General features: G+C 46.9%; 1 protein-coding gene across 2 annotated transcripts in view; it reads left to right on the top strand.

Annotated features, from left to right (window-relative positions):
• Positions 1-10,536: 10,536 nt before the first annotated feature.
• Positions 10,537-14,449, top strand: part of WDR82 (WD repeat domain 82) — a 116,494-nt gene continuing 112,581 nt past the window's right edge. For both annotated transcript variants that reach the window (XM_067568088.1, XM_067568090.1), the window contains exon 1: positions 10,537-10,915. In XM_067568088.1, the coding sequence (XP_067424189.1) occupies positions 10,755-10,915 (161 nt within the window). In that variant the 5' untranslated portion in view covers positions 10,537-10,754. The remainder of the gene's footprint in view (positions 10,916-14,449) is intronic.

Raw genomic sequence — 14,449 nt, 5'->3', positions numbered from 1 at the left:
GAGATGCCCATTTTGGTTGAAATTTTCAAAAACATGGCAGCCTGAGGCAGACAGTTAGAATGGAAATTTCACCTGAACAGTTAAAGTTTGGCAAAGTTACAAGCAACTTGAAAACAGGATTTTCTAATGGGAGGTATCAGGCAACCTTAATACTAGGTGGAGCTACCAGTCTGGCCTGTAATAAGTCATATAAGGGCCAGTTAACATTAAAAACAAAGGAAGGACTGACTTCAATGAAAGCTGGATCCAGCCACAAAATAATTGAATTGGGCCCTAAAAGCCGGGACAGACTTCAGGTTGTTTGGGTGCTGATCACTGACCTGGTTTTTGGGGTACTAGTGTATGAGCATGAATTGAGCTTTAAGGCTTATGTAACCCTAGTTTGTGCTTTCCATAGGGCTGGATTTTTCATCCATGTGTTCAGCACTACACCTCTTCTTCAGATGCAGTAAGCAACTTCAACTGCAACATGATGAAATTTTTATTTTGGAATTTTCTTTCTTTTTGTTGTGATGTCAGGCTCCTGCTGCTTCATGTAAACAAAGCAACATCTGAGGCAAGCTATCTCTGATGGTTGTCCACAGACACAGGGCACTGGAGGTAAGAGCGGACTTGTTAAGTCAGTAGAGCAGGGAGGTAATCCTCCTCTCTTGAGATCCTGAGGGAGACCCACATAAGCACACTTCTTACTGTGTGCCTGATGAAATTGACTAGGCCTTGACAAAACTGAGAACTGCTGTGCTCTTCATATGTTATGATAGGGGAATATGTGCTAAGGATGGCAATGGCATGAGGGCTATCTTGTAACTATGAGATGGTCACTAACTCCTCTTAGGAAGGATTCAGATTTTACCGCAACACAATGTAAATCTCTGTCTGCATTCTTATTTCTTGTTCATTTTTGCTAGTAGATTGGTCACCACAGTTTACTACAATACACTTCACATAACACCCATCACAGTTCACTGGGATGTAACCCCCATCTATAAGGCAGCAATAGAAATAGATATGAGGGTAGCTTCATCCACAGTTACCACAATGCCATTAGAACTTTTTGCTTGCACAATCTTGATATCTCTTATGAAGTAGAATAAAAACTAGTTTCATAGTAACTGTTCCAGGGATGCTTCTTATTCGGAATCCAGAAATAGAGTACAATTATTGAATGTTTTGTTTGGAATTAAGGATGGGTCAGATTTTATAAAGATAAAACATATGCCATGCCCTATTCTAAAATTGTGGTTGAAGTGTAATCCTTAACTTTGGATTTCCTAATTTTTTATTGTTTGATGGAGAGCAACTGCAAGTCACATGTACCAAATTTTTTTTTGCTGAATATAAATATGGGGAAGTGGCCAGGGATGGCAGAGAACAGTTCTTCAATGGACCAAATGATTGAACAGGGCACTTCCCTCTAACTTGTAATTCCCACTAGATCATGGAATCGTACATGTATCGATCCATCTGACTGGTAGTACTATCCCTACTGAGGTGCTGCGAATCAGCATGGCCTGATGTCCTAATCCAGGCCTGCTTCTACTTAAAGACTGGAATAACTTTCATTTCAGTTCAAAACTAATTTCAGTTCTGAATTGATCTCCATTGCAGTATTAAGGGAGCAGAGCTAGCTGAGTGGTGATTTGCACTAAACATCCCCTTTGGGATCCACTGGTCCCAGTGCACCAGACAGGAGATCCATCCCGATTCAGAGTGGATATACCAGTGTTTCAGTCCAAAAGTGCTGCTTCCAAGGAGATTATCTGAGATCGGCCCCACAGATCCAATGGCAGAATTTGACCCCATAAGAGGAGGGGTGAATCCTGGTAAAGCAAGAATAGCATAAACATAACCAGCCTTGGATGAGTCACAACCAGGCATGAGTTGAAGGGTGCAGGGAAAGCAGCTCGGAGTAACAGAGACAGGAAACAACATATTGCAGTGAAAACCCATATTAGACAGTCTCTTCCAATGGCGATGTGGGTTTCAGTTGGTCTCACATCCTCAGCATAAATCAGGGGCCTGTGGGGGGACAGGATTTCTGCCCTGTGCAGCCTGCACTGGCTCCAGCTGCACACAATGATCTATATGGCCACATTTCACACTTCAAACAAGGAGACGGTTAATGCAGGGCTGATAAGAAGCACAGGGCATGTTGGGAGAACACCTCCAGTTCAGGAAAGCAAAGTGCAGCTGCAAGATTAGAAAGAGTATTACTGGAACCAGTGCTGGGTGTGAGCTGGGAGCAGTGCTGGAGTCTTACTGAGACCAGTACTGAGAACAATATTGCTGAGGTCAGTACTGGGGTCTTACTTGGACCAGTACCAGGACCAGTATTGGATTATGTACTGGGACCAGTACTGAGACCAATATTGGCATCTATCCTGGGACCAGTACTGGTCTTACTGGGAGCAGTATAGGGATCTGTATTGGGAGCAGTACTGGAGTCTATACTAGGGCCAGTTTTGGGACCAGTAATGGGACCAATCTAATAGTCTCTACTGGGACAAGTGCTGGGGTCTATATTGGAACCAGTATTGGGGTCATACTGGGACCAGTGCTAGGATCTATACTGTGTTGAGATCTTACTGGGACCAGTACTGGGACCACTATTTGAGGTCTGTACTGGGAACAGTGCTGGGGTCTTTCTGGGAAAGGTACTAGGATCAGTGCTGGGGACACTACTGGGACCAGTACTTGGGTCTGTACTGGGACCAGTGCTGGGAAAAGTATAGGGAACTATACTGGGACCAGTGCTTCGAACTGTACAGGACCAGTACTGAGTTCCAATTATCAGAAAGGAAAGAGAAAAAGAATAAAAAGGAAGTGACAAATTGTCAATCAATTACCCACAGTATTATGCAACTCTGAAACCTTGCTAAGTATTGTTGGTGTTTTAAGTAAATCACCTTCTGGTGGTATCAATAAATCATCCTTTTGGGCCAGGATAAGATAATTAAGGCCTTGGTCCTGCAAATTAAAATATGCCAGGAGAATCCTTTTCCTGTGCCTCATTAAAAACGAAAGCCTGATCTACACTACAGAATCTTGTCAACCAAAGTTAGTTTTTGGCACTAAAACAGTGGTGGTGTACACACTACAATCCTCCTCCCACTCCCTGAACCAACTCCCCTGATTTGGCGACAAAATAAAATACCTCAATGAGAGGCATAGAGCTTTTTGTGCCAAAATGTCAGTGTAGACACCACGTTTGATTATGTCATCGTAAATGGTCTCCAAGAAGTGTCCCACAATGACCATCCTTGACCACTCTGGCCATCAGTTTGAACTCCACCGTCCTGCAGCCATCTGCCCCACCTCCTTTAAAGTCCCAGGAATTTTTGAAATTCCACTTCCTGCTTGGTCAGCATGGAGAGCTCACATCGCATCTTCCCAGCTGATCATGGCAGCTGCACGCACTAAATGCTCTCCTACTTGGAGCACACCGGAACTCCTGGATCTGATTAGCATTTGGGGAAATGAGGCTGTGCAGTCCCAGCTCTGCTCCATCCATAGGAACTTCATTACCTACGGTTGGATTTCTTGTGGCATGGTGGAGAATGACTATGAACAGGACATACTGCAAGGCCATGTAAAAATCAAGGAGCTGCAGCAGGCCTACCAAAAAGCTAGGGAGTTGCTCTGGTGCAGAGTCAAAGACTTGCTGCTTCTATAAGAAGCTGGAAGCCATCCTCAGCCACGACCCCACCTCCACGAGTCCCGTTGGATACCTCCGTGGGCCCAGAGACAGCAGACACCAGACTCAACCCTGAGGAAGAGGTCTTGGATGAGGAGTTCAAGTTGGAGGACGATGCAGAGCAGGGGACTGGGTCATTTGGTGACATGGAGAGCCAGGACCTCTTCTCAACCCCAGATGGTTCGAGCCAGTCTCAGCCCGCCAACTCTGGTGTGCCGAATGCAGGAGAGGGGAGCTCTCATAAGTGATTTTTTTTAGCTAATCCAACTTTGTTATATGAGATACAGTTGTCCTTTGCTTTGTTGCATTATACAGTTGGTTGAAGGGATAGAAATGTACAAGAATAGCTGTGTTTGCATCTGCTTTCCATTCCCCTGTGCAGCTAGGCAGTGTGGTGGAAAGGTGTGTTAGTACACACCAAGATTTCCCAGGAATCCTCCAGAGAGATCTCTAGGAAACTGTCCTGGAGGTACTTGCCAATCCTCTGCCAGAGATTTCTCGGCAGAGCTGCTTTGTTTCTTTCCCCATTGTCAGAAACTTTCCTATGCCAATCGGCAATCACTTGTGCAAGGACCAAAGTAGCACACAGGTGAGCAGCATAGGAACCCGATTTGAAGCTGCTTGCATAGAGGAGATGCACCCTAGCATCCCTGCTTACTCTCAGGATTGAGATATTGGCTTCTATGGCACCCAGCTCTGGAAAATGGTGGCACAATTTGAAATGTTGTCCCTATCTACCTGCATAAATCCCCCAAACAATCACCCAGAGCTTTTTCCCCACTTTGAGCGTCCCCTCCCCCCGGGCACAACTCACCATGCTCTGGGCATTCACCGAGCTGTGCACTTGCCAGGGGACAGTGAGAAAGAGGTGTATTTTCTAGTAATGAATTAATGCTGTTAATTCACTGACAATCATGCTTCTGTTCATTGTCTATTGTGCTGCAATAGATGTGCCCTCGAGGGGAAACCCCTACACTGGCCAAGCGCTTGCAACCAATAAGAAAACGCCTGCTGAAGAGCATGAAGGAGATGTTCCAAGAACTCATCCAGTCCTCTGAGGCAGAAAAAAAAAAGAACAAATGACATGGAGACACAATGTGGCTGAAAATCAAAGAGTCAATAGGCAGGAAAGAAGGGAAAACCAGGATCGAGTGATAGCAGGTCACGAGCTCACACTAAAAGCCATGGAGGAGCAAATGGAGCTACCAAAGTCACTCATAATGCTGCAGACTGAATTCATGCATGCTTGCCCCTCTTGCAGCCAATACAGAATTGCTTTCCATGCCCTCCTCAAACATTACCCACACATTCCTACCAAACTCCTGGCCTGTCTTGGTATCCCATTCACTCCACCCCTTTAGACAGCTTCCAGAATGATAATTGAACTTACGCCTGTGACAGCCCACTCTGCCTGTGATAGCTTGCGCTGCCCCTCACTGCTTTCTCCCCTCCAGCCCAGCGTTTTGTGTGTGTTGTGAATAATTGTTATTTAATAAAGACATACTCTGAAGGATAAGCAATCTTTGTCTCCTGCACACACGGGTGAAGCTTACACTGATACACAGTGCATGTTGGCTAGCAGTCATAGCAGGGCACGGTGCTGTTTACAAAGATACCTTACTGTTGCTCATTTTCAAAATGGTTCCTCCAACCCTCTCTGATTTGAATGGCCCCCCGTTGTGTCTCCCAATAGACATGACATCTAGTTGTTCATAGTCAGGGACAAGGCAATCCACCCCCGTGCTCCACCCAGGGGGAACCTTTTCACCCTTAGCTTCATAAATATTATGGAGCACACAGCAGGCAGCTATAACCATGGGAATATTTTCCTCATTTAGATCTAACCTGCCGTAAAGGCATTGCCAGCATGCTTTTAATCTGACAAAAGCATATTCAACCATCATTTGGCATTTGCTCAGCCTGTTATTGAAGCACTCCTTACTGCTGTCCAGGTTGCCCTTATAATACTTCATGAGCACTGGCAGTAAGGGGTAGGCTGGGTCTCCCAGGATCACGATGGGCATTTCAACATCCCCTGCACACTTGTGATAACGCAGCCCCAAGAGTAGACTTCCCAACTCCAAACTGATTAGTGACTGACCAGTAGCAGTCTGGAGTTGCCAGCTTCCACATGGCAATTGCCATGTGATTCTCCACCAAGAGGGCAGTTCTCATTCTGGTGTCCTTGCGCTGCAGGGCAGGGGCGAGCTCTGCACACAGTTCCATGAAGGTGGCTTTGCGCATTCAAAAGTTTTGCAGCCACTGCTCATCATTTCAGACCTGCATAATGATGTGATCCCACCACTCAGTGCTTGTTTCACATGCCCAAAAGCGACGGTGCACTGTGTGCAGATGCTCCATGAATACAAAAAGTTATCTAGTGTGGTTTGTTTGCATGGCACACAAGAAGCCAGGAGCCTCTGATTCCTGTTCCAACTGGGAGCTCATGCTATACTGCATGAGCAGCTGTGATGTGTTCAGAACACTGACCGTAACAGTGGAGAGCAGTGCAGGATCCATCCTTTCAGATAGAGATGGCAGGTGCACAGGAAACAGGAGCTGTTGAAAAATGCTGCGAAACGCCATCGGAAACACTAGGAACGATGGGACAGAAATCACTGCATCATGGCTCTTGAGCATACACCTATGATGCACTGTGATCCTCTCCACCTTCCCACAACTCCTAGCGGCACAAAGTGTCGAGTAGCACAGTCAGATAGCTACTCACAGTGCATTACTTTTACTGTCGATGCTAGAGCACCAACTGTGGATGTGTTTCAGTGACATAATGAGTGCTGTGTGAACAGGCACAAGCATTGTAATTATAGCACTTGTTGATCATTGCTATAACTTGCATCAACAAAAAGTTCAAGAGCAGGTTTTCATCATCATCACCATTTAATTACTTCAGACTTGTTAATGGCTTTTAACAGAGTGGCTGACTTAGGCCTGGTCTCCACTACAAACCTACATTGGTACAGCTATGTCAGCGGTGTGAAATATCCACACCCTGGAGCGACATTGTTATACCGGTCTAATCACTGGTGCAGATAGCACTATGTCAGTGGGAGAGCTTCCCCTGCCAACATAGCTACCACCTCTTAGGGAGGTGGATTAATGACACTGATAGGGCATGCTAATGTCTCCACTAAAACGCTGCAACTGCACCCCTGCAGTGCTGCACTTGTAGACAAACTCTAAGACACTCTACAGAAATGCAGTGGCTCTTTTGTTGACTGACACTAGGCTCAGGTGTTAAAACCCTATATTAAGAGTCAAGGTAAACACTGCTGAGTCATGATGGCAGGTGAGTTCAGTTTTCTCCAAACAGGATATAAAGGGGAAAAGCATGACTACATGTGAACTAAAAACCTAGGCTAGAAAATGTCGTGGAAAGAAACACTATGAACAGCCAAGCTTAGGGAGAAGGCTTAGACTGAGGCTTATGTTATGTTTCTGGCATACTAATAAAGCTAAACCCTAGGAAGACAGTCAGCTAAAGGGAGTGTTCTGGTACCTAGAAGGATAGATAAACATACAATCTTTATAAAGTCTTGTCTGACAAGAAAAGCTATAGGTAACATCCCACCTCCCAACAGTGCTGCATCTCTTCTTTGTCTGCATCAATTCTGGCTACTTAGACTGTAAGGTCTTAAGGGCATGTAGCGTGTTTTTAGATGCTGTATAAATCACAGCCCTTTGGCAATACTTCCCAGAATATATCTTTGGCCACAGGGGGGCAATAATGCTCTAAAAATGAAACAAAACCATATGCCAAGAAGAGGATGTTAAAGAAAAATATGTGTGATGGGGTAATTGAGGAGATTTAGTAGCACACAGGTCCAGAAGCAGGCGATCTCTCTTGTGATCGCTAGATGGTGCTGTAGCCTCGCACTTCCCCATTCTCCAGATCATTCAAATTTTTTGATCATCCGATCTGACCTTGGTGTCAATTAGATCAGATAAATGGCATTCTGTCTGTGTGTGTGTGTGTAATAAGGTGAAGATCATGTCACCTATGACAGCGGTTCTCAACTGCGGGGCCACAAGCCAGTTTCACGGGGTGTGTGAAACAGGACCAAGGTTAGACTGGCTGGGGCCCAGGGCAGAAAGCTCAGTGGCAGCCCCAAGCTCCGCCACTGTGTTGTGGAAGCCTGCAGCCCCGAGCCTCGGGGCTGAAGCTCAAGCCACTCCATCTGTGGGGCTAAAGCCTGGAGCCCAGAGTCCCAGCATCCCACAGGGCAGAAGCTCTAGCACACTACAGCTGAAGCCTGGAGCCCTAGTGCCCAGCGGGTCAGAAGCCTGGAGCCCCAGCACCTCACATCTGAAGCCTGGAGCCAGAGCCCCCCCACACTCCTCAGGGCAGAAGCTCCAAGCCCACGCACCTCCCGCCCAGCAGCTGAAGCCTGGAGCCCCACGTCCCTCCACCACCCAAGGCTGAAGTCCTGAGGACCCACCTGTCTCTATTATTTGTACAGTGCCTAGCACAGTGGAGACCTAATCCATGACGAAAGCCCCTACTTGCTACTGCAATACAAACAATAAATAATAATCCTCCTTTAGACTTCTAGTCTACTCTCTCCTTTTGAAAATCCTGATACGCTCCGCTCTGAGACTTCTAGCTGGTCAACACAATAACAGTATTTGATGTGATCAAAAAGACTTCTCTTCTATTTCCTGCTTCCAATATTTGGGATTAGAAAGTTGTGCTGTTTCTATTTTATATTTTTCTAAAGGACAACAGGCCTGATTCTGGTCTCACATTGGTAAAAATCAGGTGTAACTCCTGAAATCAGTGGACTTGCATTAACGTAAAACTGGTGAGAGATTAGAACAAGGTCCTACTTATTTTAGAGATAATAGAAGAAGTTCAGAAGAGGAAGTAGTCCTAAATTTGTAACAATATTTAAACTGCTTAGAGTGTGATAAAGGTTGTGGGTCTGAATCGCACTGCAAATACCTGGGGAAGACGAGCTACAAAAAAACTAAGATCCTGTTTTCATACAAATAACCTCACTCAAGAAAGAGATGGGGATGAAATACCTAAAACAAAGAATATGTATTGTCTGTAGACAAAGATTTCTTTGTGGTTTTTCTGGACGGCATTAGTGGCTCTTTCAGTTTTTGGAGTTGCCAGTGCTAACAATTCTAATTTTGCAGCTATTTTACCTACACAATCCCACATCCTGATTGCAACACCATTTTGCATGCCCCAAAAACTATTTCAGGCCACAAAAATATTATCACATCTTGATTATGTCATATGATGACCACCGCATTACTTAGTGATGTCATGGAAAAAATAAAATCACTTACTGAAGCACTCGCGCCTTTATCCAAGTCCACAATGGGCTTTGGATCAGGCCCTAGGAAAGAGGCAAACAAACACTATTTCTTTTCTGTAAAGGAGAAGGAAGGTAAAGGGAGCAAATGAGAATCAGGCCATTAGTCTGTAAAGATCACAGGGAGATACAAGCCCAGAAGATTCTGTACATGTACCTCAATGATAGGGAACAGCCCACCCTCTGACGAAACACTTCCTGCAGTCTTGCCAGCTTCCAACATGGTGACTGGAAATGACATCATACCAGGAGTTCAAAGCCTCTTCTTCTTCTTCTTTCCTTTGCCTGTTCCCCTGAAGTAAGCAGGAATGACATCAGGCCAATAAGTCTTCCCCAGCCCCCCTTTAAATCATTAGTTGGAAAATAAAACATATCTGCAATGTAACAAATTAGCAGGCATGAAACCCCACTGTAACTAGGGTAGATTACAAACTAAACTGAGCACTAATTTAAATATTAAGTACAACTCTGTGTCCTTGTCAGCTATAGATCTCAGCCTGCTTTACAAAGGCTAGCTGCTATCATTAGGCCCATTTTAGAGATAGAAACTGAGCTACAGAAATGGCCATTTTTCCCTAAAGAAGGGTGCCTACATCTTCGGGTGCCTGCCGTCAGACCCCAAAGCATCCATTTCTAGAGGTGCTAAGCATCTGCAGCTCCCACCGACTTCATCCAGGCCCAGCTCTGAGTATGGAGGCCTAAGTGACTTTTCCAAGGCAGCAAACACATCTGACTGCTGCGTTCCAGAGACAAAGGGGGTGAGGTAATAACCTTTATTGGACGGATTCCTGTTGGCGGGAAAGCTCAGAGGCTCCATGGATGGGGCTGTGAGGTGACTGGCAAGGGCCGCGCTGGGACAGGCGCTCCCTCCGTGGCCCTGGGTTGCGGCACCGTAGTAGAGCTGGGTGGTCCCTTTTGTAGTGTGATGGTGGCAGGGGAGAAGGTCTTGGGTCCCAGTTTATGGGGCAGGAAGGGGGTTTATTGGCCCGGACCCAGCTGCTGCTGAGGAGTTCGGTCTCCCTCGGAAGCGCCCTCGCCCGGGGGAAGGAGATGGCGGCGGCAGCTCCCAGTGGAGGGGCTATGGTAGCTACCACACAGGTCCCCCCTAACAGCGGGAGGGAAACAGGACGGGCTTCCGCTGCCACATACAAAATGGCCGCCAGAACCAGCCGAGGAGGGCGATGACGTCCCCCTCCTCTTCCCACAATGCACTGCTCCTCCAATCTCCTCCCCCGAGTCCGCCCGCCGGCGTCCCACAATGCACCGCCCCCTCCCCAACCCTCCCGTTCCGCCAGTCCCACAATGCACTACTCCTGCACTCCCATCTCTCCGCGCTGCCACAAGACCCCCCCTTCCGCCGCCCCACAATACCCCTCTCCCGCCCCCCGTCTTCGGCTGCCCCTGAGTGACTGTATCAGGAAGATGGCGGACACAATGAGCGGCAGCCGCCTTTCCGCAGCCTGAGCCGACCCCGCCTGTGGGCGCTGCCCGCCCGCCCGCCCGCGCGCGCCGGAGCCGCCTGCCCGCGCCGCGCCGCCCTTGCTCGAAACCCGCGCGCTCCAGACCCCCGCCCGGCTTCCCTTCGCCGCCGCTTCGCAGGCCCCGCGGGCTCTACGCTGCCGCCCGGCTCCTCCCGCTCGCCGGCGTCCGTGCCCGGCTCCTGCTGGGCCCCGGCCCGGCTCCCCAGGCCCAGCTCGCGCCGCCCCATCGGCCGCGGCATGAAGCTAACGGACAACGTGCTTCGGAGCTTCCGCGTGGCCAAGGTCTTCCGCGAGAACTCGGACAAGATCAACTGCTTCGACTTCAGCCCCAACGGCGAGACCGTCATCTCCAGCAGCGACGACGACTCCATCGTGCTCTATGACTGCCAGGAGGGCAAGTGAGTGGCCGGGGCCGGGCCGCCGGGGGGGCGCCGGGCGGGAGACCTGGCGGGGGAGGGACGTGGAGGCGCAGCTAGGTCGGACCCCTGGTGCAGAGGGGTGGTACTTAGCCCCTCGAGGCGCTGCTGCCTGGCGCGCGGCTGCAGGGGTGGAAGTGGGGCAGGACGGCATCGATCCTCGGGATTATCTGATGTGCCAGGTGAGGAGCCTGACAGGGAATAAAGGCGGGTTCCGTAAGAGCGGAGAATAGCACGAGTTTAGTGTATACCTGCTAGCCGGAGCGCTAAAGTCGCCAGCTAAAGAGCCGGGGGGGAGAGGGGGGAATGTATGGAAGGCGTGCGGAGAACCGCCCTCCCCAGTGCTGGTTTGACTCAAGTTCATCCCAGGTAGAAGCTGCTGAATGAAGCTGACATAATTTTTTGTTAGCTTCGCTGCTGCCGCTAAAGATTCTTAATAGCAAAAGTGAAGCTGACCAGAGAGTCCTATGTGCTTGGCTGTGCTGCTGCTTGGCAGACTGCTGAGCTGTAGCTGAAGGTGTTGTAATGGTGTGTCTGCAGACTGGGGAACCTTCTCTGCACGAGGATAGGAGCCTTTTTTAATGGAATGAGTGTATAGATATAAAAGAACGGAGAAAAATTAGGATTTGCAAATGGAGCGGTAGCAATAATAAGATTATTTTTATTAGATTGTGTCATGGCACTATGGTAGAAGCACCTGAGTTCTGTCTACACTACAGCTTTCACTTTTGTTACCTACAGGGGAGCTGAAATTGTGGTGATTCACTGCTACTAAATATAAAATTGTAGATATAGACAGGAAGACTTTTGCTTCATATTTGGAAGGCTACAAAATGTGATGTTTGCAATTATGGAGACTAGACTCTTGTTTAAAAAGAGCTAAAATTCTTTATGAATTGATGATAACAGGACTTGTCATTGACTATAGAAAACTTTCCATTCATTGGTGAGTAGACTAGTGGATTTTTCAAGCCTCAGTTTGGATTTAGTTAGTAAAATTGATGGATACTGACAGATAACTTAGGTATATGCCTATGGGTCCTACTTTGAAGTCAGTGGGGTTGCCCTAATTTTCCCTTTGAGCAAAATGCCTACTGTTGTTTACACATTGTCGCAGACACATTCCTTGATGAATCTTTCCATTGAAGATCTAAATCAGGGAGCAAACATTTGTTTGGGGCATGTTAAATATTCTGTTTGTGTTTAAATGAATGTGTTGAAATAACAAACTGTTTTCACATATTTTTTTAAAAGGCAAACTGGTCTAGATGTAACTATTTTTATATTTTAAATTCATAGCTGAAGGTGGCATACTGTACATGACCAATAACTTTTTCAAATGGTGACATTTCACTAGAATACATTCCCAATATTATGTAGGAAGAATGAATTCCACTGTGCTTTGTGTGAACCTGTTTTGAGTAGTTAGCATCTTTACCTACAAACTAAAATTGAAGTGTGTGTGTGATTCTACTGTAGAGCGAGATGAGTGCAGATGTTTTCAGAAACTGAACAAATACGGATTTAGACAATAGAATAGAGACATTTTGATTCATTAACAGAAGAAAGACATGATCCATGTATTAGATTCAGATCAAAATGAACCAAACCATAATTCCTAAATACAATTCTTTCAGAAACAGTAAATGTCTGGTGCATTTACTCAGACTTCCTCAAAAAGTGCCCGTTTCTGGTGTGGCTTTTTTGTTAGTATCAGCTGTGTGTACCGAGCTAGAATTGAGCATCACAGAAGACACAGACATGATCCCTGATTTGATCTTTTGATGTGAGTGAAGATGAGGCAAGGAATGAATAGGATTACAGATACGGTCATGTGGTTGCTTAGTTTAAGTATGAGCACATCTTGATTGTCTCAAGTGTTTTTTAATGTATTACATTTTTTTTCTCAAATCATATCCTGTAGATCTCAATGTAGAGCTGAATTTTTAGGGAGGATTTCAGTGAGGGCAACAGTGAAGTGGAATAAAGGACCAAAGTAGGCTGCATGGCATACATGAAGTAGGCCTTGTCTCGACTACAGAGTTAAATCGACTTAAGTTGTGTCAACAGCCATATGCCACTTTAATTACATCGGTTTTGCACATCCACACAGCGCTCTTTGTGTCAGTGGAGTGCATCCACAGTCAGTGCTCTTGAATTGACAGAGCGTTGCATCATGGGTAGCTATCCTGCTCTGCCATTTGCCATCCTCTGCCACTGGGAGATCAGGGAATGGATGGCAGTTCATCATGGGGGCTTGCTCACTGTCCTATGCTACCCTTCTTTCCGTCCCATCATTCCATGGGCTTCTGACTTTGTTTCACGCTGTTTTTTAACAGCCCCTGTAAACTGTGCGCCCGCCATCTCTGCCAGAAAACATGGATACTGAACTGCTGACCAGTCTGGTGATGAGTGTTACAAAATCAGCATGGCTGGTCCTGCAGTATTTCATGAGCTGAGAAACAAAAAGTGAATCTGTGGTGCCTGCTCTGCTGTGTGCAATGGAAAGAAACAATTCAAGATTGCAGCTGGCATTCACAAAGCAGCTGCACAAGGTGGACTGTCTAGGCTCAGGAAACAAGTACTGAGTGGTGGGATTGCATCATGATGCATATATGGAATGATGAGCAGTAGCTGCAGAACTTTTGGATGCGCAAATCCACCTTTCTGGAACTGTGTGTGGAGCTTGCCCTGCTCTGTGGTGCAAGGAAACCAGAATGAGAGTTGTTCTCTCAGTGATAAAGCCAGTGGTGATCACTGTGTGGAAGCTGACAAATCCAGACTGCTACTGATCAGTCACTAATCATTTTGGAGTAGGAAAGTCACCTGTGGGGGTTGTAGTGATACAGGTGTGTAGGACCATTAATCGCTTCCTGCTACAAAGAATTGTGATTCTGGGTAATGTGCAGGAAATAATTGATGGCTTTGTGGCAGTGGGATTCCCTAACTGCAGTGGGGCAATAGATGGCATGCATATCCCAATTGTGGCCCCAAACCATCTTGCAACAGAGTACATCAACTGAAAGGGCTACTTCTCCATGGTCTTGCAGGCATTGGTGGATCACCAGGGCTGTTTCACTGACATCAATGCAGATTGGTCAGTGACAATTCATGATGCACTCATTTTTAGGAACACTGGACTGTATAGAAAGCTGCATGCTGGAATCTTCTGGTTTGGAAAGAAAGTCCTAATGGGGGTGTGGAAATGCCCATAGTGATTCTGGGAGACCCTGCCTATCCCATGCTCCCGTGGCTTATGAAGCCTTACACTGGGAACCTAGGCAGCAGCAAGGAGTGCTTCAACAACAGGCTCAGCAGGTGCCGGATAATCATTGAATGTGCGTTTGACAGATTAAAGGATCACCGGCACTGCCTTTTCAGGATAGACCGCAATGAGGAAAATATTCTGATGGCCATAGCTACCTGCTGTGCTCTGCATAACATTTGTGAAGCGAAGGGGGAAAAGTTTCCTTGGTGAGCAGAGTGCTGAGGTGGATTGTCTAATTGCCCTGGTAT

Source organism: Emydura macquarii, unplaced genomic scaffold (assembly GCF_026122565.2).
Source record: "Emydura macquarii macquarii isolate MOO-44397 ecotype Brisbane River unplaced genomic scaffold, CSIRO-AGI_Emac_v2 contig_2846, whole genome shotgun sequence".
In the NCBI taxonomy this organism is placed as follows: Eukaryota; Metazoa; Chordata; order Testudines; family Chelidae; genus Emydura; species Emydura macquarii.
The sequence above is the reverse complement of the archived record's forward strand: the minus strand, read 5'-3'. Positions and strand labels throughout refer to the sequence as shown.